This window comes from Balaenoptera acutorostrata, chromosome 21 (assembly GCF_949987535.1).
Source record: "Balaenoptera acutorostrata chromosome 21, mBalAcu1.1, whole genome shotgun sequence".
In the NCBI taxonomy this organism is placed as follows: Eukaryota; Metazoa; Chordata; class Mammalia; order Artiodactyla; family Balaenopteridae; genus Balaenoptera; species Balaenoptera acutorostrata.
In genome coordinates this window covers 20,247,091-20,273,007 of record NC_080084.1, presented here as the reverse complement: position 1 = coordinate 20,273,007, position 25,917 = coordinate 20,247,091, and the positions used below count along the sequence as shown (strand labels likewise).

General features: G+C 35.3%; 1 protein-coding gene across 8 annotated transcripts in view; it reads right to left on the bottom strand.

Moving 5' to 3' along the window:
- TUSC3 (tumor suppressor candidate 3) overlaps positions 1–25,917 on the bottom strand; it is a 194,153-nt gene that overhangs the window by 88,047 nt on the left and 80,189 nt on the right. For 7 of the 8 annotated variants that reach the window (XM_057537217.1, XM_057537220.1, XM_057537219.1 and 4 more), the window contains exons 3-6: positions 18,703–18,820; positions 14,681–14,821; positions 14,535–14,585; positions 10,617–10,757 (exon numbers count right to left, since the gene is read on the bottom strand). In XM_057537217.1, coding sequence (XP_057393200.1) covers positions 10,617–10,757; positions 14,535–14,585; positions 14,681–14,821; positions 18,703–18,820 — 451 coding nt within the window. The remainder of the gene's footprint in view (positions 1–10,616; positions 10,758–14,534; positions 14,586–14,680; positions 14,822–18,702; positions 18,821–25,917) is intronic. The other variant, XM_028164511.2, reaches the window with a different exon arrangement.

The following is a 25,917-nucleotide window of genomic DNA, read 5'->3' as shown; positions in this document are numbered from 1 at the left end:
CTTCCTGATCTTAGAGGAAAAGCATTCAGCTTTTCATCACCAAGTACCATGTCAGCTGTGGGCTTGTCATGTAGGGCCTTTATTATGTTGAGGTATGTTCCCGCTATTGAGAAATCTTATGATAAATGGAGTATAGAAGTTAGGTGGTCACTCCATGTACTGGATCTTCACATTGAGGCTTACTTGTGACTTTATAATAAGCAAAAAACTCAGACAACCACATTCAAATGCAAAAAGAAGAAAGGCAGGTCCATCTATCTATGAGTAATTTTAAAATGTTCTTCGAGTTTATTTGAGAACATTACCTATCCTCCTTAAAGAAAATTAAGTGCTAGATTTATTAACAAAAATACACAGAAATTACCTATGTCTAAACGGACATACCTATCTTCAAATGGGCAAATGATTCAATTGCCTGATGGGAAAAACTGTTTATTCAAACAGTTACTTCACTGGAAAAAAATATTATCAGCAATTAACTTGGAAAGAGAACAAAATAATATGCCACACAGATCATACCTATATGATATTACATAGTACATAATTTTATTCAAGAAAAATCTGAAAGAAAAAAGGGCTTATTCCACTCTATTATTTGAAGTCAGAGCAGTCACAAAAAAATACATTTCTACTGATGATACACCATAATGTATAGACACCAAAGAACCTTTCAGGAATTGTGAAAATTGTGTAATAATATATATTCATCTTGAGCTTTTAAGTTTTTCATAAAACTAACATAATTAAACTGATATAATTTCTTTGAGACAGAAGAAACATTAAGGTATGTGAATCATCCTATAATGCAGAGCATCCTTGTTAAAAGGCAGAAAACAGCTTCTATCCTACTGAGATTTACTGTAATAATAAGGTTTGGGTTATTAGACCTTTTAAATGATGCTTTATCTTTCATGGTTTTACTCGCAGATTCTTAGGATGTTTCTCTTTTATGTTTTTAATGAATGTAACTACTCCTCACACTCATATTTCTGGTTTGAAACGCCAGCCATCTCTGAAGAGCATTAGCCTTCCATGAAGCTCTGCATTTAAGGGCTACAAAACATAACATTTTAACTCATTTTGATATTCCTAGTCAGCATTTCTTCCTGAAGACCATAAACTATATAGCTATCCTACACTCCCTGAAGTTATGTACTGGTGTAGTTAAATACTTTACTCAACCATTCTGCTTTAAACTCACCATGAAGCAGGTACTGTGTATACTTATTTTCCATCATCCTCCATCTTTAGGGGGTGGTGGAAGTTTGGAAAGCCAAGTGAAACCAAAACAGAACCAAGGTATCTTCAGCTCCATAAACAATCATCAGTACCTATTAAATAGCAGTTAACAAGCACTTTTCCCCTTAGGAAGCACTTACGAATACTCCTTTACCTATTTTTTTTTTTAAACTCAAAACCAGGAAGCTCTAATATCTATGTATGTTTGTTTCAACATTTGCATATGTTACCTCCCCTATGCCAGGAAATTGCAAGCTTTGTCTCTAGCCTACACCCTAAAGCACTATGAATAGCCTCCTCTCCCCAGTATACACTTCATTCTTAATCCCATGAGTCATAAACAATAATATGAATATGATAATGAAAAAAAAAATTACCAGCCATAGAATACAGTCTACTCAGAACTAAGGACTCATAACACTAAGTAATCTCAGAAGTACTTCTGCACAGGTTCAGTGGTAAGACACAACTGCTAATTGTAGGCAGACTTGTTCTTTACTAAGAAGTGAGCATGTGGCTAGAAATTCTCTACCGAATTGTGTTTCTCGTTATCTTCCTTTTGCAGATAAATTTTTTCATTACAGAAGTGGTCTGCTGTTGTATAGTTCATTACTATTTTTATTTTAGGAGCTTTCATTTTACTGTGCAATCCAAGGCTTTCATCAGAGTTTCTACAAATCAGATGACAAGGCTTTGCCAAAAATTATGTTAAATTATATTCTCATTTCCAAAGGAAAATGGGATATTGGTTGCTTTTAATAGACAAATGTTTAAGAATCTGAATAAATGGTTCAGCATTTTGGATAGCCTCTTAACTTTGTAAGGATATCCCAAGAATAGGATTTTAAAAAGACTGGAATTGAACAAATCCAGTTTTTCACTTAAAAAGTTTTTCTTTATAAACAAAAATCAAGTTTGGGGTGGTAATGGTGACTATCAGACAGAAAATGGTAAAGGAGATTCAAATTATTTATCTGACCTCATTGTTTAAGTGACTTGAATAGTTTCATAAGCCATCAGCAGATAAGAAAAAACCCCCACAAATCTGTATAATTCAACATTTTATATTCAGAGTAGTTTTCAAATGTATTGTTTGAAAACATGTCTGTTCTCTGCGTCCTGTTACTGACATCTGAAAGGCTGCCACTGGGGAGCAGATATATACCTGCCAAGATTTCCTTCTCAAGTATGTGTTTGTGAATGTTAGAAGAATATCTTCTGTTATGCCAAGCTCATTAGCTTTCAAGGATTGAAAGAAGAAAAACAAATCTGCATGATGTAGCACGGTGCAAGAAAATTGATTGTTGAAGTACTAACATTTATGCATCACATAAATGTTCTTAGGCATTTATTTACAGTCCTATGGCTCACATCCGACATACAAGACATGTGCCCAGATTTAGAGAACCCAGCACTGTGAAAAGAATACAGAACTTGAAGTCAGACACACACACAGAATCAAATCCCAGTTAACCATTTTCTAGCTGTGTGAGCTTCTGCAAATTGAGTTTACTGAATCTTAGTTTCCTTGTTTGTAAAATGAGGATAATACAAATTCCCTTTCATAGTTATTGTAAGGAATAAGCATATAAAACATACCCCAAAAGAAAGGAGAGATGCAGTAAATGGTAATGCCTGTTATTACTAACTTTCAACAATAATTCTGGGGCTCTTCTCAAGGAGAGAGAATAATAAAGGCATGCTAATGTCATCTGAGTCCACTTCAGCCACAGGATTACATCTTAAGTAGACAGTTTTTTAGTAGACTGAAACAGTGACAAAATTTGGTATATTAATGTTGAAATACTAAAGGAGTTTTAACTTTCCAACAACACTTTGAAAGAAGTGCTGTATTTTTACCAAGAAAATTTTTACCAAGAAACTGGGTAGCTTTACTGAATGAAGCAACCTGAGCAAAACGCTTTCAAACTTAATGACTACAGTGACTGAGATCATCCACAGTATCCAATTATACTAAATAGAGTATAAACTAATTAATCTCTTCTAACTCAATTATCAAAAAGTGAGAAAATATTAAGAAACTTTCCTTGAAAACTCTTATCTTCCTTACTCTAAAAAATCCAAACTTCAAATTCGTACTTCTCTATCTACCACAAAGCCATAGAGGTTCTCTGTGAATTTCTAGACTCTAGCTATTATTACAGATAATGGGTGCTTTAAGGTGATTTGCTCGGGCTGCTTATTAGTCTATCCTATCACATCCAAGTCAGTCATAAACACCACTAATTCTTGGTTGAAAAGAAAAATGGAAGGATGAAGGGCTATTGCAAGAAGGCAAAAGGAACAAACTGACACTTAGCAGTTGTATGCATATATATTAAACCGTTTCATTTTTGATACTGTTTACAAATATTTTATACATCTTTTGTTACTTTTAAGTACCATTACTTTTCTTCTTCCTACTGGGAAAGAGACTATATTTTCAATTATCTATCGAAATTGTTTGCTAATGATTTTTGGAGACTGACTGTGAATTCAGAAAACTGTTCAACTCTAGTATTAATTTCATTATTGGTTCTCCATAAATTGTGATGAAATTTCCATATGGACAGTCATATCATAGGCAAATCATATCTTAAGTAAATCTCTTTTTTTTTTACACTTTTTTGTTCCCTGTATTTCTTTTTACTAGTGGTCTTAGTCAAAGTATAAGAACAGAAAATGATGAAAAGCAGGTGATTGTAGGCATCATTTTAAATTATCACTACTAAGATATTTGCTAGAGATTTTAAGATACCCTTAACCTAATTAAGAAAGTTCACTTTCTTAATTCATCATGAATTAGCTAAATTTGGTTGGTAACACATTTTCAAAAAACTTTTTGCTTCTATGTTCATAAGCAGGATTTGCCATATACCATGGCACACCTTGAAGGTGGTGAAAGTAAGCCTTTGCCACAACTACTGGCACATGCAGAAAGCCAGTCAACTCTGCAGGACTAGGAGAAAGGACACAAACTAGAGCATTCAGCACCACCCTAGGGAAAGTGAGCAAATGGGAGGCTATCAGCCCCCAACCTAGCTTTACAAGATTGAGAGAAAGGATACAATCTTGAGTATGCCCACAAGAGGGAACAAGAAGTGTGGAACAGGCTTATCCACAGAAAAGATTTGAGAAAGCCTCAGGGTCCCTAACATGACTGAAGAAAGGAATTTCTCTCCCAAAGCCACCTAATTTTGGAGGAGGTACACTTCTTCAAATATGAAGAAAGTAATGCAAGACTTCAATTTCAAGGGACATGACACCATCAAAGGAAAACAATTTTCCAGTGACCAACTAATAAAGAATTCAAAATAGTTGTTTTAAGGAAGCTCAGCCAATGAGCTACAAGAAAACACACAAAGATAAGTCCATAAAATCAGGAAAATAATACAAAATGAGAAGTTTAACAGAGAGATAGGAATCATAAAAAAGAGCCAAATAGAAATTTGGGAGCTGAAGAATATTACAAATAAAATGAAAAATGCCATAGAGAATATCAACCTCAGATTGGATCAACTGGAAGAAAGAAGCTGTAAAGTAGAGATCACTTGAAATTATCCAGTCAGGGGGAACAGAGAAAAGAATAGAAAAGAGTGACAAAAATCTACATAAACTATGGGATATCTCTAAACGGAACTATCTGTGCATTACTGGAGTCCCAGGAGAAAAGAAGAAAGGGGCAGAAAGTTTAAGAAATAATGGCTGATGAAAAGAACCCCCAAAACAGAATTAAATCTGCATTTTCACAATTAGGAAACAAATACAACTGTCACTGAACAATGCATTTTTTTAAAGTTTTAGTTTAAAAATATGTATATATATATTTACATAAAGGTCTTTATAAACATAGGAAAAAGTCAAAGGACTGCTTTGCTTATTAGACGTTATCCCTAGGGAATGTCCCTTCCTGATGTAATTAAAATTGAGGGAAAAAAGATAGTTTTTAACAGCAGTAAAGTTACTAAAAAGTAGACTTGTTATTTTCAAAACTACTCTCTAAGCATATTTGCGAAAGACAAACGTGAACAATCTTGCCCTAATTTATTTTCTCCACTTTGCAAAATACTGTTCTCCCAGCCTAAATCATCTCCTCCAAGATACACTATAGTAAAACTGTCTAAAATCAAAGACAAAGAGAGAACTTTAAAAGCAGCAAAAGAAAAAAAAAAAAAAAATCCCTCATATACAAGGAAAATCCCTTAAGGCTATCAGTGTATTTCTCAGCAGAAACCTTGCAAGCCAGGAGAGAGTGGAATGAAGCATTAAAAATGCTACAAGAAAAAAAAAAATGCCAACTAAGAAAACTTTACCTGGCAAAGTTGTCCTTCAGAGATGAAGGATAGATAAACACTTTCCCAGACAAACAAAAGGTAAGAAGTTCATCACCAATCGATTTGCCTTACAAGAAATACTGAAAAACATTCTTCATGCTAAACACACTGGTAAAGGCAAGTATACAGTCAAATTCAGAATACTCTAAAACTGTAACATGGTACTATGTTAATGACTTAAATCTAGAACAAAAATTAAATAAAAACAACAGCTATAAAAAAGTAAAATTGTGACATCAAAAACAAAATGTGTGTCGGGAGAATAAAAGGTAGTTTTTGTATACAAAGTTAAGTTATCAAGGTAAAAGAGACTATTATAAGATGTTTTATGTAAAGCCTCATGGTAACCACTAAGAAAAACTACAGCAGATGCACAAAAGAAAAGAAGTGAATCAAAGCATACCACTACAAAAAATCATCAATTAATAAACGAAGATAACAAGAGAAGAAGAAAGAAACAAGGGAACTACAAAACAGCCAGAAAACAATTAATAAGATAACATTAGTAAGTCCTTACCTATCAAAAGTTACTTTAAGGGGCTTCCCTGGTGGCACAGTGGTTGAGAATCTGCCTGCCAATGCAGGGGACATGGGTTCGAGCCCTGGTCTGGGAAGATCCCACATGCCACGGAGCAACTACGCCCATGAGCCACAACTACTGAGCCTGTGCTCCGCAACAAGAGAGGCCACGACAGTGAAAGGCCCGCACACCGTGATGAAGAGTGGCCCCCGTTTGCCGCAACTAGAGAAAGCCCTCGCACAGAAACGAAGACGCAACACAGCCAAAAATAAATAAATTCATTAATTTAAAAAGTTACTTTAAATATAAATGGATTAATTTATCCAAACAAAAGGCATAGAGTGAATGACTGGATAAAAAAGGAAGACATAACTATATGCTGCCCTCAAGAAACTCACTTCAGCTTCAAGGAGACAAATAATTTCAAAAAAAGGGATGGGAAAAGATATTTCACACAAGTGGAAACCAAAAAAGATATTTCACACAAGTGGAAACCAAAAAAAATAAAAAATAGAGTAGCTATACATTCATCAAACAAAATAGACGTGAAGGAAAAAATGATTGCAAGTGACAAGGTAAATGAAAAAAATGAAAGAGGAGACATTAAACTCATACTACAGAAATACAAAGGATTATAAGAGACTACCGTGAACAACTGTATGCCAACAAATTGGATAACCTAGAAGAAACAGATAAACCCTTGAAACACAAACCTATCGACTGAATCGTGAAGAAATAGAAAATTTGAACAGACTTATAACAAGTAAGGAGATTGAATCAGTAATTAATGACCTCCTACCAAAGAAAAGCCCAAGACCAGATGGTTTCCCTGGCAAATACTACCACATATTTAAAGAAGAATTAATACCAATCCTTATCAAAGTCTTCCAAAAAATTAAAGAGGGAACACTCCCAAACTCATTGTATGAGGCCAGCATTACACCGATATGAAAAGATAAAACTACAGATCAATATCCCTGCTGAATATACATGAAAAATTCTCAACAAAATACAGTAAACCAAATTCAACAGCACATTAAAAGAATCATACACCATTAACAAGTAGGATTTATCCCTGGGATGTAAAGACAATTCAACATCTGCAAATCAATCAATGAGATATATCAATTAACAAAATGAAGAATAAAAATCACATGATCATTAATGTTGATATAGAAAAAGCACTTGACAAAATTGCACATCCTTTCATGATAAAAACTCAATAAATTGGGTATAGAAAGAATGTACAACAACATGATAAAAGCCAGATACAATAAGCTCCCAACTAACATCATGTCCTCTAAGATCAGGAGCAAGAAAGGGTGTCCTATCATCAATCTTATTCAACATAGTACTGAAGTCCTATCTAGAGCAATTAGGCAAGAAAAAGAAATAGTGGATATTCAAATCAGAAAAGAAGTGAAACTGTCTGTTTGCAGATGATATGATTTTATATACAGAGTGTCCTAAAGACTCCACCTAAAAAGGGTTCGAACTAATCACTGATTTCTTCACTAAAGTTGCAGGATTCAAAATCAACATACAAGGACTTCCAAGGACTTCCCTGGTGGCGCAGTGGTTAAGAATCTGCCTGCCAATGCAGGGGACACGGGTTTGAGCCCTAGTCCAGGGAGATCCCACATGCCATGGAGCAACTAAGCCCCTGTGCCACTGCTGGGCCTGTGTGCCACGACTACTGAAGCCCACGCGCCTAGAGCCCACGCTCCACAACAAAGAGAAGCCACTGCAATGAGAAGCCCGCACAACGAAGATTAGCGAAGAAAGCCCACATGCAGCAACATAAGACCCAACACAGCCAAAAATAAATAAAAACAAAACACAAAATCAGCATACAGAACTCAGTTGCATTTCTACACTAATAATAAATTATCCGAAAAAGAAATAAAACAATCCCATTTACAACAGCATCAAAAACAGTTAAATTCATTCCTAAGCATTTTATTAAGGAGGTGAAAGATCTGTACATGACATTCATGAAAGAAATTAAAACAAATGGGAAGTATCTTGTGTCCAACTATAGATATCCAACTACCTAGATTGGAAGAATTAATATTGTTAATATGTCCACACTACCCAAAGCCATCTACAGATTCAATGCAATCACTATCAAAATTCCAATGGCATTTTTTACAGAAATAGAAAAAACAATACAAACCACAAAATGATCCCAGATAGCCAAAGCAATTCTGAGGAAAAAAAAAACCAAAGCTGGAAGCATCACATTTCCTGAAATCAAACTATATAACATAGCTACAGTAATCAAAACAGAATGGTACTGCCATAAAGATCACATAAACCAATGGAATAGAACTGAGAGCTCACAAATAACCAATGCATATGCCATCAAGAAATATTTGACAAGAAAACAAAGACTATACATCAGGGAAAGGACAGTCCCTTCAATAAACAGTTCTGGGAAAAGTGGATATTCACATACAAAATAATGTGAATAACTACTTCCTATCTTATAGCACTCACAAAAATCAACTCAGAATGGATTAAAGATTTAAATATAAGACCTGAAACTGTAAAACTCCTAGAATACAGGGAAAAAGCTCCTTGACATTAGTCTTCACAGCAATGTTTTGAATATGACACCAAAATCTTTTCATTTTGTTGATGAGCTTTATAGATTCCCTTTACTGCTCCTTGAGCCAGAACCAGAGATATCTTCTAGATATCTTTGCTCCACATGGCTCACTTTCAACTTTCAAGCTGAACTGAGTTTAAGTCAAGAAAAACCAAAAGAGTAAACAAAAAATTATCAACCCTCAACATCTTCTAATTAGATGTCATTTTGAAAGCTGATGTTCTTACCTGATCTACCTGCTGACACTTTTTAAAAACATCAAATACTTGAGCCTTGCATTCTCTCCAGGTTTTATAGTTATATCACCAGGAGAAAAAGGTTGGCATATGCATAATGCCATCTTACCTATAAACAGAGTGTCATTTTTTAAAACCATGATTTCTGTCTTATAACTGAGTAGCAATAATCCTTTACATATTCTATGTGATAGCACATAGTCTGCTATTGCATTTTGATCCAAACTGACAATTTCTGTCCTTTGATCAAGGTACTAAATCTGTTTATATTTAAAGTACATAAGTATATTGATATGATATGACTGATATGATAGTATTTAGGTCATTTTTTAAATTGTACTGGGTTTCTTGTGTTTTACTCCTCTGTTCCTCCTTTCATTCCTCCTTTGTGTTAATTATACATACATATTTTTAGTATTCCGTTTTAATCACTATCTTAGCTTTCCAGCTAATCTCTTTGTATTATGTTTTCAATTGTTCCTCTGAGGATTACAGTATGTATCTTAAACTCACCCTAATCAATGTAAAGTTGATATTGAACCACATCGGGTAAAATATAGGCACTTTTCAACAACATAGCTCAATTTATCCTTTAACATGCTATTGTCATGCACACACACACAACAAACCCACCAATCCATCAATGCAGTGTCATATTTTGCTTTAAACAGTCATATGTCTTTAAACTATAAAAAGCAAAGAGAAAAATATTAACCCACTATAATTAGGAAAGCTCCATTTTCTAGTAAGAATTTAAGTCTATTTGCATAATATAGATATTATGCTACCATTTATATTATTTTACACCAATATTTTAAATTAGTATAACTATTAAGTATCAGATATATCACTGAATATATTTTATTTATATACTGTTTACATTTCCATTTTATTAGCTAATTATTTTTTTTTAATTTAGCACAATCATAAAGGGAAGAAAAATCCTTTTAGTACCAACTGAAATAGGATCATGTTCACCTGGATTCTCCTAATAGTATCCTAACCAAGTTTCCTGATCCCAGACTTACCCTTCAATTGATTGCCCACTGCTACCAAAGTGATCATTCTAAAACATAAATGATGTCACACACTCTAGGAAGCCTGTCATGACCTTCATCACTCAAGATTAGGTGACCTTCCTATGACCTTCCTATGATACTTTGTGCTTACCTCCATCACAGCATGAGTAACATTACACTGTATTTGTCTTCTGATTAGTTTGTATCCCCACGATGAATTACGTACAGGTAGGGTCTACGTCTTACCTTTATACCTCCAGTACCTAATAAACATCAGGCACATAGTAGAGACACAAGAAAAGAGTTGCTGGAAAAAAACAACTGAATGAGTACATTTCCAACTGCTTCAGTTTGTAAGAGTCTCCAAACTACTAATTCTTAGTATATTTCTAAATGTATTCAACATACATTCATTTAGCACTTGTAATATACCAAGTACACATGGAAAGACATTACATTTTAATAGTGAAAAGTAGAAGGGAGATAGCACAGTCTAGACTAACACTGAACTTAAATTATATCACCTTAAGTCCTAAAGAGCTAATTCCTCTCATCCAGACTTGATTTCCATTATAGTAATAATAATCTGGCTCATTTTGTTAATATTATACAACTTACACCATTACACAAAGAAATAGGGTAAATGTGTTAACATACCAGAGATACCATGGCCCAACCAGTCTTGTTATAGATGAACTCCAAGTTGTTCCTTCTTAAATAGAGCAAACCACCCACAAGTGACACTAACAAGGCCAAAGCAATGGTGCCAGAGTAGTTGGGTGGTCTGAAGACACGAATCTGCAAGAATACAATGAAAGTTTTTAAAGTTAAAGGAAAGTATTAATCTTTTTCGCTGGACCATATTCTGGTCCTTCTAGTCTTTAACACAAATAATTCAGCAAGGTGTCACCTTACTTTTCGTACCTGGGAATAACATTCCTTTTGCTGTTTATGAGTCAAAAAATACATGCCTTAAAACATCATGGCTATGTAACACGACTTGCTCTTCAGGTGCTTTTAGGTGAATACAGTTAAATATATGCAAAACCTACTTATATTCATCCCAGAGCTGTTCTGGTTCACCCATGGAACATGGGATCATCTGGTAAAAAGTAGAGGTGAGACGGGGGGTGTAATACTTGTATTATTTCAAATTGGAACTTTTTAAAAGGTTTTTTTAAATAGCTTTATTGAGCTATAATCCATATACCATACAATCCACCCTTTGAAAGTGCACGATCCAATTTTTTTTTTTTAGCATATTCACAGATATGTGCAACCATCACCACAGTCAGTATCAGAACATTTGAATCACTTCAAAAGGAAATCCCATACCCTTTAGCATTCACTCCCTTACTCCTCTCACCCTCCAACCTTAAGCAACCACTAATAAATCTACTGTCTGTCTCTACACATTTCCCTGTTCTGGAATTTCATATAATATGTAGTCTTTTGTAACTGGCTTCTTTCACTTAGCGTCATCTTTTCAAGGCTCATCCTTGTTGGAAAATGCGCCACTGCTTCATTCCTTTTTATGGCTGAATATTCCATTGTATGGATATCACATTCTGTTTATCCATTAATCAGTTAAGCAGTTGATGGGTATTTGGGTTGTTTCCACCTTGTGGCTATTATGAATAATGCTGCTATAAACATTCTTGTACACGTTCTTGTGTAGGTGTATGTTTTCATTTCTCTCAGGTAGATACCTAGGAGTGGGATTTCTGGGTCACAGAGAAACTCTATGTTTAATGGTTTGAGGAATTGTCAAACTGTTTACCAAAGTGGCTGCACGATTTTGCATTCCCACCAGTGGTGTATGTGGGTTCCTATTTCTCCACTTACTTGCCAATGCTTATGACCTCATTTCTTGATTCTAGCCACCCTAGTGGGTGTGAAGTGGTATCTCACTGTGGGTTTGATTTGCATTTTGCTGATAACTAATGATGTTGAGCATCATTTTTGTACTTATTGGCCACCTGTATACTTTCCTTGAAGAAATGTCTATTCACATCCTTTGCCCACTTTTTAATTGGGTGGTCTTTTTATCAGTTTTAAGAGTCCTACATATATACTAGATATGATATAAGTCCCTCATAAGAAAAATGATTTGCAAACACTTCTCCCATTCTTGGGTTGTCTTTTCAGTTTTTGATGGTGCCTATCAAAGCACAGAGACTATTTTTTTTAAAGTAGCTGTATGAAAATCATAAACACGATTTCACAGATCTTGGTTCCAATAACATTCCCCATGAGAGGAAACCAAGGCTTCTAGGAGAGATGGCTAACTGAGCACTGGGTAGACTAGATGTGTAGATACAAGATGATCCTGAAACATATTATGTCAGAAAGTAAGAAAGTGTTTAAAAGAAAATGATGGAGACATGTTACAAGGACAGGGAAGCTGGCATGAAGGGACACCCACTAGTCAAATCTAGAACAATTCTGGCACCAAAACATTTAAGCACAGTAATAACTTACAAACCACTGGAGGAAAAAAAAAAGCAATTCATGAGTCTGTACCAATGAGTAAGTGATAAAGAGGGGAGGACTCTTGCTTACAGTAGAACGCTATGAGCCAACTAGAAATATGGACAAAGTGCTAGAAATGGAACACCATCATTTTGCAACCATCATGATAAAATCTGGATCAGGCAAGGATCATCAATGGATGCTAAATATTGACAAAATTTTGATGAGGAGTAGGATATTTGCATGATCTTAAGGTGTCTCCACATAGATAGCTTACTAATTAGAAAGGGGGGGGGAAGAATAGTAATTATATAATGGAGAAATGAAAGACACCTTGATAAGATGTTCAAAATTAACATCACCAATGAGGGACAGAGGGCATCATGGGCTATATACATGTAGTTAGAACAAAACATGACCTCTGTGGTATTGTGGTCAAGAATGCATTAGCAGAATCCAGTCAAAAACAAACATCAGGCAAATCAAATGAGGATCATTCAGTTCAAAAAGTGGGAGAGGATTATATTCTTCAAGATGTCAATGTTTTTAAAAGACAAAGATAAGTTATGGAAATGTTCCAGGTGTTCCAGGTTAAGCAAGGCTAAAGGACAAGTAAGTGTAATACCTAACTCTAGACTGGATCTTGTACTGAAGGTGGGAAAATATTATTAAAGGATAGTATTAGGTCAACTGACAAAGCTAGAATATGTACCATAGCTCAAATAGAAATATTATACCAATGTAAATCTGTGAAGGTGATAACCGTACCATCTTCATGTATTTCTTAGGAAATGCAATGCACCTTAAAATGGTTCAGAAAAAGACTGTGTGTGGGTGTGTGTGGAGAGACAGCATGGGGGAGAGGTAAGAGAATGAGAATGGCAAAGCAAAAGCTGTAAAAAGTCAACACTATGTGAATCCTGATAAAGGGTATACACTGAAACTATTTATACTATTTTCATTTGTGGAACTTTTTAATTTGAAATTATTTACAAATAGATCCACATTTGTAAAAAAATATATATATCTACTAACAATGTGTAAGTATGATATAGGTTAGAATCATTTCTGATTAAAATTTAGTATTTCTTATAAAGAATTAATAGTACTTTTCCATATTACCTTTGATATTTTGTACCAAATAAATGATACACTGTAGAGCTGAGTATCTGCCAAAACATTTCCAAAAAAATGATGAGTTAGGAAGTAAGTTTAGCCACTGAAATATCATTAATACCTATATTATTTTATTTACAATGATGGTAGTATAATATGAGAGACGTCTTTCTCAACTGAGAATAAATGTGTTTACACCTTATGGTAAAAATCAATGTTTCTGTATTACTTCTAAGGTAAATATAATTTTAAAATAGCTGGTTATAATTGTTCACTGCAGAACATTCTGGTGACATTAAGCGCTCCACACAGACATGAACTATCATCAACATTTTTGTTCATTTACTTGCTGAATAAACTGTCTATACATCTACACTCATACTTATGCTTTTCTGAGTCATACTATAAATACTATTTTTCTAACCTACTTTTTCACTTGTTATACCTTAAGCTTCTTTCTACATCAAATATTCTTGCAAACCACTGTCTAGACTCTGGCACATTTAATCAGTCTCTTATTTTTACACATTTGATTTCTTTACGATTTTTTCCATTAAAATGAACGTTTAAAATTTTCTTCCTATGGTTAAGAATTTAAATCATTCCTGATTATATCCTTAAGTTAAGTTCCTACAAGTGGAGTTATTAAGTTAAATTCCATAAAATAAAGACATGACACGTACCATTAGAATAGTTACACCAATTTATGGTCCCAAGCACAGTATATGTCAGTGGCATTTTCTCACATGGCTCATGAAAAAGTGGGTATTATCCCATTTTTATTTGCTCAAAGGAGAGATAAAAATTATACAACTGGCTTTTTAATTAGAATTTCTTTGATTACTAAGACCGCTGAGCAACAGTCAGTATATTTTTTAGCCTGTGAAATTACTTTGTGCCTAACTTACGTATTAATGGTTCCCTGATATTTTAAGAACCATTATTTTAAAAACCATTTAAATTCACCTAACTCAAAGTTTAACTTACAGCTATCAGATGCAGTTTTCTTGAAGCAAGGAGAAATGTTCCATAGAGAAACTGAAAAAAAAAAAAATCCTGTGGCCTTATTACAATGGTCTACCAAACCACGCTAATTAACCTATTATTAAAACTGGTAGGGAATAAGAACATACATGAACATCCGTTCTGTCAGCAATCCACTTTGCTAGTTGCTCAGCTGCAAATCCAATTCTTTGAAGGTCAAAAGTATCAGCTCTCTTGGGTCTGCCTTTTGGAGGAAAATGCATAAATGTAGGAGCAGAGTTCATGTTGAGCTGTAAAACATGAGATAAAACATACTAAATACAATATCCCAGCAATCTTTATATATCCTTCATCTGACATTTTATGGGGTTTTTTCCTGCATGAATTTTGGAAAGATAGCGTTTATTACGAAAATCCAAGTGGCTTTTCAGAGTTTAACTACTGTTTTTATTCATCTTAATATATTGTTGAATAGAAAAGAACTTAGGAATTAGGCCAAGCTTGCTGAACCTTCACATTTAACATGCATCATTCATATTCTCAGCTGCATCATCTATTTCATCGGCCATTTCCTTCTTTATTTTCTAGAGTTCTACAACTAAAGAATGAAATGATTCAAAGTGCAAAATAGAAACACTGTAATTTGGTGGTACATGGACTGTTTTCACTTCTTAAGCAAGCAGTTATTAAAGAAAAAGGACGGGCATTTGATGAAAGATATAAATATATCATGTAATTAATTTCAAGTATATTGACTTCTCCGTTAAAACTTTAAAGACTTTTGTTCAACTCCTCTATTATTTCAACCGTCTCAAAATGGTTATATCTCATAACTATTTTCTAAAGGCAAGCTCCATTTGAAAAGTATACTGAATAAAACACTATTATAAACAATATAATAGCTAAAAACAAATATGAGGTTAATTTGCATTGAGGAGTAAACTGCAAAACATACATACAGATTAAATTCTTGCTGCCCAAGAATTATGAAAAATGTTTCAAATGAAAGGCAAAGAGATTTTTGGCCCTGACTTCCAATATATAGTTCAGCATTCCCCAATAATGAGAATAAAAAGCAAATTGAAGTAACAACAAACAACAGATCATGTTTGCTGTCATCAAGGTAAAGATACAGCAGTACCAGCTGTGGGCCTGCATGTTACGGACATTTAGTAATTTTTATTAAATTGAACAAAACACAGTCACCAATTCCTCTCCTCCCTGTGCGTTCTCCCCCTCCACACTTTGTTCACGTGTTTCCTGACAGATGCACGAGAGATAGCGACAGCCAATATGTAAATGTAAGATTCAGGGAGAGGAAGTCCCTGCATTAGAACAATCAGAAACTCCACGCTAAGACTTCGCATCCTAGAATTTTAGAGTTAAAAAAATATAACTCAAAGCTTTCATCTTAATTAAAATATACAAATTCTCAAGGCTACACAAAGCAGGGTACAACACACTCCTGATTGCTAGTGCAGAGCGCCTTCTAACACATCATTAACTTGTTGGCCTGCTGTCAGACACTTAGCCTCAGCCATCACACGGGAATCACATATAATTTACTTTCCAAACAAGTCTCCAACAAGCCAGAGATTGTCAAATTTCTGCACTTGTTCTTAATATCATATCCAGACACCACAGTGACAGTGTTGACAGTGCTTTAAGACATCAGTTTAGAGAGCACTTCAACAAAATGTGATTCAGTAGTTAGCAAGAAAGAAAACATACACATTAAGAATCTTTTAGTAGTTCCCAAGTAAAACAAAATACACACTTCCCTATTTTTGTAGATTATAATTCCCCATAAAAATCATTAGCAGCTATAACTTTTATGCACTTCTGCATTTTAAAATGAAAACTCCCATTGCTAAGCCAGGGGCTAGGTTTTGGAAAAACAAAGCAGTGCTATGTTTGGAATTCTGCTGATTCAAAATTAACCTGAGGAAATTTTTCAATTAAAAACAATCTTGACTTCAACTCTCATATCTATGCCAAAGTTAAAAAAAATGTTTAAAGCATATAAAAGAACTCGACAATTATATCTAACAGTATATCTATATGCTTATATACTGGCAGCCTGTATAGTCAGTACCTAGCACAAAGGAAGGATTACTTTGTCCCACAATTTTGTTTGGTTTTCTTTAATCCGAATTAGCTGCCAACATTTTAAAGATAGAGAAATTTCATATAAAAATTCATTATTTGGGTCTCTACTTGAAAAACAGCTCTAGCTCCAGTGGCCTGCATTTCTCCACTAGAGAGAGAGCTGAGATGCATCTCCCTCACTGGGTCGGCTGGTCCTGTCCAGTCCGCTGTAGCCCCACCCATGCCAGTGAAACCAACGGTCAGCTGCATGGCATTCTGCTGATTTTATTTCTAACAGCAGTTAGGAAAAAAGTGAAATTTGAGTGTTTCCATTAAATATTTATTTTTTAAAAAAGACCAAGAAAGATTTTGTTCTAATAAAGATAGGAGGGAACATATTTAATTATTCAAGTGAAGAACTAATGTTTTTAATATACTAAGTATGTACATAAACAAAGATCCCATAATGAAACTAAACTCATGTAACTGGTTTCCCTCATTCAGCTTCCAGGCCTGGCCAGGGTAGACGTTTGGGCTTGAAGCCTCTGCTCTAGCAATCACTGGACCTGGGTGACTGTTTTCTAAGATGGCAGAGAGGATTCATGTATATACGGAGTGAACATATATATTCATTAATACATTAATGTACAATTATTAATATATATATTCATGTATATACCAAATGCTATATATATAGCACTTCCATCTGATGATATCTAAGGCCAAGTCTCCTGAGAGTCTACACGGACCTATAAATTACATGAAAAAATATTTGGATGTTACAGCACTGTAATTTACCTTTACAAGGTTATTTGAAATTACACATTTATGTTTATGTGTTTTTCTTTATTTTTATATTATTAGCTCCCTCCCTAGTCTATAAGCTCCTTATGGGGAAGAACTATGTATGTTTTTCTCACCAATTCAATAATACTTCCTGAATAGATGGACAAAAGGAAACATGCCCAAAAGGTAAAATAAATTTATAAGGAAAAAATAAATGAAGAATACTAATAGGAAAGCCCAAGGGTAAAGGGTATTGAAGGCAAAAAGAGAGAATTTATCCTATTTAACTAGAAACTGTCAAAGAAGAATGAATTATCAATCTGGAAGCAAGTAAGCAGAAACACTCACTAATGGACCATTTACAATTAGCTTTAGTCTTTACAGAACTAAATACTTTTCCATGATGTGGTAAAGAACTGCACCAGAGTGTCACATGTGAGAAAAATAAAATAGACCAAGATACCCAAACTAATCAATGCTGGGTATGGCACTAAGTTTTACATTTGAAAGGCATGATCAAGTAGTGATAAATACAAGAAATTAATAACTGCAGGGTAACAGCATGGATCAAGAAGCCAGACAGCTGAGCTCAAATTCTATCACCATTTTATTTTATTATCTCCATATACTAACTCTGTAACCTTGGACAAGTGAGGTTAACCTCTCCATACCTTAATTTCCTCATCTATGAAATAGAGATAAAAACAACATATTTCTCTTTGGATTGTTATGAAGCTAAATGAAAGAAAACACATGAAGTACTTAGAAGAGTCCTTGGACTTATAAGGACTCAATGTTAGCGATGATGATGTAATCACGACAAATCCCAGTAGGACTGGTATCCTTATAGGAAGCAGGACGTGAGTCCCATTGGGTTAGGGTCCCATCCTTATGACCTCATTTAACCTTAATTACCCCCTTAAAGGCCTTATATCCCCCCAAAACAGCATAAAGGTTAAGTAAAACTTACACTGAATCTTACATAAAATTTCACAAATTTATGCAAAATACCACCCAAACCACATACAATTAAATATCAAAATAAGGCTAATGCATGTAAACTGCCACTGTATGCTGAAAAAACATACTTCCTCTATAATGGAAAAGTCAAAATGTGTTTATTCACTAATGGCAAAAACTATGTACTGATAAAGATAACATTGACTGTAATTATTGTAATCATATCACATAATTAATAACTACTCATTGTATTCACTGAATTGTATTTTTATCTGGCAAAGATGCAGCAATCATAACTAACTCTATTAGATATGTTATTAAAATGAAACTCTTTTACCTGCTGAAAAACATCTGTCCCCTCATCGTAGTCCACCATACTGAAGAAGAGTTTGTTACAAAAAGCAGAGGAATAGCGCCAGGAGTTCGCCAGTATTTGATATTCTTCGTTAGCTTGCCTGATAAGGATAACGGGACAGAGTTAGAAGCATTATCAGTATTCAAACATTAACAAAGCTATTAATGAAACAGGTAATTCTGGGGCAAGAGTTGGCCTGTTTTAGTACGGACTGCAAGCTAAGAGTAGATTTTATAGTTTAAACAGAGGTAAAAAAATAAAAAGAACATTCCATGACATGTAAAAATTATACAGAATTCAAACTTTATCATTCGTGAATAAAGGGATACTGCATCACAGCCACACTGATTCCTTTACTTACTGCTATGTTCGCTATTACGCTACATAAGGGCAGAGCGGAGGAGTTCTAATAGAAAGTGTGTGGGCAAAGAAGCCCATCCTGACCCTTTAAATAAGAAGCCCGACAACTCTTATTACAGGGGATAAAATCATTTTGTGCCGTCTCCTATACATATAACTTAAATCTTCTGATGATTTTTAGTAAAAGGCATAGAGCAATTTTTAAGAATTTTGGAATTCACTTTAACAGAGAAATAAAAATCATGGATATATGTTTTAAAACTGTAAATACAGTTGTACTGCACCTTTATATATTCCATCTATCTAAAAATGCATTTACATTCACACCTAAAAGTAAGCAAAAATTTGAGTAGCTAAACCAAATGCCACAAACAAGCTCTTCTCTAAGAGCATATTCACTCCTATTTTGAATTTGTTTCTATTGGACATTTTGTTGATATGCCAGATACTAAAGCTCTATTTTTAGGTGAAGGCAGGGAGTAGAAGTAAAGAAACGGTGTTGCTAGAAGGATGTAGGTACCGTCATGGAAAAAGAAGCAACAGTGATCGCTAAAACTTTAATTTTAAAAAGAGAGAGAGGGGGCTTCTTCCGTACGGTTGACTATTCACAGGAGATCTGGGGAGTCTCTCCCAAAAGAAGTATAGATATAAAAAGGTATAACCCCACAGTCACAAAAAGACTTGGAGTGAAGTCAGCAGCAGATAAGCGATTTCAAGAACTATCTGGAAAACATAAGGCTGGTGGAAAAGTTTTGATGGAGGAAGTTACAATCTCAGAGAAGACTGCAGTACAAGGAGAAGCTAGGAAAAATACTGGATTAGAAGCAGCAGAGATGCTGGGTCTGAGATTTCATCTTGCTAACGAGCTAGCCCGTTACTGTTTCATGGATGCTGGCAGAAGCCACGAGACTCCTGGGTTAGAGACCTAAAGGACTTTATTCTTCGTGTTTGTTTGCGTCAGTTCCCCATGCCCCCAAGTTCATGGGGTGGCACAAAAGGCCCTTCCTGAATACCTGCACACACAGTTCACTGTGTTACAGGAGAGCCATACTGAGTTCGGAGAACTTACTGTTTTTATAGCACATGATGATAAACCCCATGCTTTGTTCAGTGAAACACATAATGCCACTCCTTAAGGCTTGTCACCACACACACAACCCTTTGCATTCTTGGCATGCCCAGCAAGAACATGCAGGATCACCAGAGCCCATGGCAGGATGATCATACTGTTGCTTTTCCCAACAGTATTCACAAAAAAATAACAATGCCATATAAAAAAAAAAGAGCAAAGAAAGTGAAAGAGTGAGCACTTGTAAATAGAAAATATGATTTCTCAAATTAAACACCAATATTAGAAGATAGAGTTAAATCAAATTCAAAGAACAAAAAGGACACAGGTGGACTACATTGGTGGGAGGAAGGAGAAAGGGACCTAGGCGCATAATCCAATAAGCCCAACCTTCAAACAGAAGGAGCCCCAGGAAGAGAAGAGACAAAGGAAATTTTCTGGAAACATAATACAATTAAAGGAGACTAGGTATTCAAATTAAAATTACTTCCCAGGTTCTGAATAAGAGGAATAAGAAAAGACCAACATATTGTGATATTTTAGAACACTATGGATAAAAAGAAGATCCTAAAAACTTTCAGGAAAAAAAAAAAAGTACTTAACAAAGGCAAACAGTGAGACCGGGATTGGACTGGTTATTAGCAGCACTACATGCTGGCAGATAACAGAATAACGCCTTCAGACTTTTGAGGGCATGTTACTTTCAATCTAGAATTGTACATCAAGCCAAACGATTGATTAAGTTTGAAATAAACACGTTTGAAGAAATGTAAGTCATATGAAATTACCTTAGGCTATAATTGATAGAAATGGTAAAAATGAGAGTGTGAAAGAAGAACTGTAAGGAAGGTAAAGGGGCAACTAGAAATACGATGCAGTAGGAAAGGTGGAAGATGTGTAAGAAAGCTGTGATCCACCTACGAAGCTATGAAATACAGATCAGGACAGGAATTTACTTGGACTTCAAGATGAAGAGAACCGATTCTAAGCAACCGTTACAATTAGAAAGAGTGGCACGATGTCCAGACTATCGTTAGGCACATGTGGTCCTGCGACAGGAAAAACAACAGCAACAAAATGAATCTAAAAGGCAAGGTCCAAAGAAGAAGAAAATGAAAATGTATCATAATCTTGATTGCTAGGTGATGGGAAAAGGTAGTCATTTTGAACATTTTCTTTTGCGTCGGGGCGGGGGTCATAAACAACAGCACTGTGGAAAAGGAACCATAATAAAAACCTATTACTTTGCAATTGACGCTATTTCTGTGGAAACAGTAAGTCAACCTACAGACAGAGCACAGATGTAATGATGGTTACAGTACAGAACGTAAGAGCTATCAACTATGACAATACAGAAGTACAGGTAACAGGATTTGGTAGGTAAAATGGAGGGAGAAGGTGTACTTGCTAATCGTCGACTTAGGGAATCAAGAGATATCACTTACACTTATGAACAAGAAATAGAAGAACGCTATTTACTGTTTACAATAATAAAAGAAAACTATAAAAACGACAAGGGGTGAGATGAGTTAAATCCTCACCTATTAGAGCCAGAAATGTAAAGATCAGGTCTACTGCATGAAATATATAAGACTAACATTTAGAGGTATGAAAAAAACACCAGAAGAAAAAAACACAAAGGAATAACAGTGATTGCCTGTGGCTAAGTCTGCAAATAAGTGAGTGCAAGGGCTAGGGACATTCTAGGCCCTTTTTTAATAACAAGGAGCACATAACAGTGCTATGATTAAAATATATTTAAGTGGGCTAAATATGAACAAGGCTATAATCTGAGGTCACTTAGCATAAAGACCTTAAGGGCACGTTTTAAGAGAGCACAGTACAAAAACCGACCCCTGTGAAGATCAGCCTGAGACTGCACTGTGCTCACTAGGCAGAAACTATATTGTATACATTCTGAATCTGTCCAATGAAATAGTCACAAACTTTCAAAACTTTGGTGGTTAAATAAGATTTAACCTGAGCACCTAATAGCAAGAAGTGAGCTAATCTCCAAGGTCTCTGCTTTCATGGAGTTAACGTTTTAGTGAGGAGACATATAATAAACAACCAAATAAACAAATGAAAATCATTAAAAGGTAAGATATACACTGAGAAAAAAAATTACATGGAATTGTATTACAGAAGACAATGGAGGATCTACTCAGATGACACGGTCATAAAAGGCTTCTCAGATGAAGCGACACTAATGCTCAAATCCCAAGGATGAGAAAAAGCCATCGCTGAAAAGAGCTAGAGAATGAACATTTCGGGGAACAGGAAGAGCAAGCACGAGGGCTAGGAAGGGAAAGAATTTAAGACGCTGGAGAAATGAAGCTGTGATATAAATGAGAACTGCTCTCTGCTTCCTGGAGGGATACACGCGGATTACATAGTTTACACCCTCCCTCATCTATTTAAAACAGCGCCTCACGGCTCCTCTTCCAACCCTAAATAAAAGCAGAGTTAGGACCAATAGGAGCCCTAAAATCTGATTTGATTTTTGTCATATGGAATATAATATTACAGGTAATTATTCATCACTGATTTTCAAAGAAAAAATGTATAGTAGGGCTTCCCTGGTGGCACAGTGGTTGAGAATCTGCCTGCCAATGCAGGGGACACGGGTTCGAGCCCTGGTCTGGGAAGATCCCACATGCCACGGAGCAGCTGGGCCCGTGAGCCACAACTACTGAGCCTGCGCGTCTGGAGCCTGTGCTCCGCAACAACAGAGGCCGCGATAGTGGGAGGCCCGCACGCCGCGATGAAGAGGGGCCCCCGCTTGCCACAACTGGAGAAAGCCCTCGCACAGAAACGAGGACCCAACACAGCCATAAATAAATAAATAAATAAAGAGGATGCATTTCAAATAGTAAAAAAAAAAAAAAGTTAAAAAAAAAATGTATAGTACTGTCTCACGGTGAATTGGCACTGACGATTAAGTAGATCTGAACGTCTCTGTACTAATGAACCTTAAGCGACCAGTGCGTCCTTTAAAAAAATCATTAAAACGATAGCATAGCAGTTAAGAAAACAGTTTATGTTTACACAAAAGAGCATCTTACACAAAAGAGCATCTTACACAAAAGCGCATCTTACACAAAAGCGCATCTTACACAAAAGCGCATCTTACACAAAAGCGCATCTTACACAAAAGAGCATCCTACACAAAAGCGCATCCTACACAAAAGCGCATCCTACACAAAAGCGCATCCTACACAAAAGCGCATCCTACACAAAAGCGCATCCTACACAAAAGCGCATCCTACACAAAAGCGCATCCTACACAAAAGCGCATCCTACACAAAAGCGCATCCTACACAAAAGCGCATCTTACACAAAAGCGCATCTTACACAAAAGAGCATCTTACACAAAAGCGCATCTTACACAAAAGCGCATCTTACACAAAAGCGCATCTTACACAAAAGAGCATCTTACACAAAAGCGCATCCTACACAAAAGCGCATCTTACACAAAAGCGCATTTTAACTTTTAAAATGGAACTTAGGGAAATGGCACATCTGCAGAAACTGGCATTCTTACGATAATGATGCTCTGAGAAATGAAGATGCTTCATTTTGAAAAACACACAGGAAAAAGACTATCAAATTTTGGTATTCAACACCTGTATACAGTATCTTACGGAATGACATAAGACTGGGATAATCTTGAACTTTTTTCCCTTATAATGTTATAACCTACCCCAGACCTATTAGAATCTACTAAGTATACATTCATTCACTCATTAATTCACTCCACAAATCTATATTAGTGCCAACAATGTGTCAGGTAATGAAGGACTGAATAATAAGTTCAAGGGCCCTGACTTCAAGGAGAATACACTCTAGTGAGAAAAAGATGCCTCATACAAGTATACACAAAATGTCAGATAGTCAGAAATACTCTGAAGAAAATAAAACAAGAAAATGTGATAAGTGGTACTGAGGGGTCAAAGAGGATGAATTCATTTTGCCTTCAAACTCTGTTTTCTACACCATCCACTTCCTCAGTTTAATTTCCTAATAATCAACTGTGGGTTCTATCCTCTGTTCCAAAGTCCTAAAGAGTTCCCCACTGCCTATATAATGAAGACCATGGGCAGAAGAGAAGACAAGAGCCCCTATCCCCTGGCCACAATTTACATCTACAGTCTGTATGCATAGGAACATACCACACGCTCAAAGGGTCTCTCTGTTTTGTGACACCCTGTGTTCATTCTTTAAGCTTTAAGTCATTAAATCCTCTGCTTAAAATGTCCTCCCTTCTTTCAAAAGCTTGCTCAAGAACGCCCCTCCTTCAGAAGCCACTTCAATTCTCTATAATACTTCGCGCAACTGTCAGAAATGGAAATTCTCAGCTTCTGTGCAGCGCTGTTTATTTTATGCATATACTGTTCTGTTTATGCATACTATGTTTATGCAGTGATTGTTCGGTGGCTAGGCCTTAGTCCAGAATAGGCATTTAATAAAGGTTTGATGATGAATAATATACTTTCCTAAAGAGTCAATATATTACATATACCCTAAAACTAAATAATACTAAATTAGAGATTTTGAATTCTGGACAGTCTGACTAAAAGCCCACTTAGTCAGATTTATGTCACAGGTTAATGTCTCTCTTAAGGCCAATTTGCTTCATGGTATTGGTGGTCTTAGGAAGAAAAAAAGAAACACCTTAAATCTTTGTACCATCACAAATATATGCTATTTGTCAAAGGAACAGCGGTCTTGATTTGAACGATTATAATGACTAAATCATCTCCTAACGTCATGTTCCTAAATCAATTTCATATGAAACACAAAATCTAGATCTTAATCATCAGTGATGTTTATTCAGCGTTTTAATATATGCTACAATAATAAAAAAGTATACCTCACAGTCTCCGCCTTTAAGAAGCCTGTCAGAGAACAGAATAGACACACACTAACACACAAGTAAGATACATATATTGAAGAAAGAATGCAGATTGTAGATGCTATACAGCATACAGAAGAGAATGGGATCACAGTGGATTGGAGCAGCTGGACAAAGTGTGAATGTGAAAATATTCAGAAAAGAATGGAAGGACTAAAATTATAATAAGGAAGGACAGGAAGAGAATATGAAGGCAACAGAAGCAGTATAATCAGAGACTACCCAGTCTGAAATGTATATTATGCAGTCAAATAACAGAACTAAGTTTCATGTTAGAAAATAAGGAAAGAATAAACTGGAAGCTCTCTTCCAGGAGAAAGATAAATAAGATCTTGACTTTATTCTGTAAATAGTGAACAACTCCTACAAGTGTTTTGAAAGAAGTGGATTATGCAAAATAATTAAGAAAGCTGTATCTGGCAACAGTGTGCATAATGTATTAGAGGAGGAGAAAATAAATGTTTGTAAACCACTCAGAATGTTACTATTCTGGTCTAGTTGGGAAAATATATGCGGCTATTAAAATACTATATAAATGAAGATATGACCTATTTCTTACATATTCTCCTTTAGAATCTAGAGCACCAAAGCAACAAGCAAAATTTTCTACACATCTTGCTTCTAGTTAGGAATCTATCTGTTGGCATAAAGAATTCCAGGGGAGCTAAGCAAATTACATTTTTTCAACACAAATACAATACTCAGAGAAAATTTACTACTGACAAGGTAAATGGGGGCTTTCTTCTGTTGAAGGTAATTTAGTAGCAATAGGACTAAAGACCAGATCTGTTTGTCACTAGAAATAATTCAATAAGCCTGAGAAAAACATATTTCAATGTTGATGATATCTATT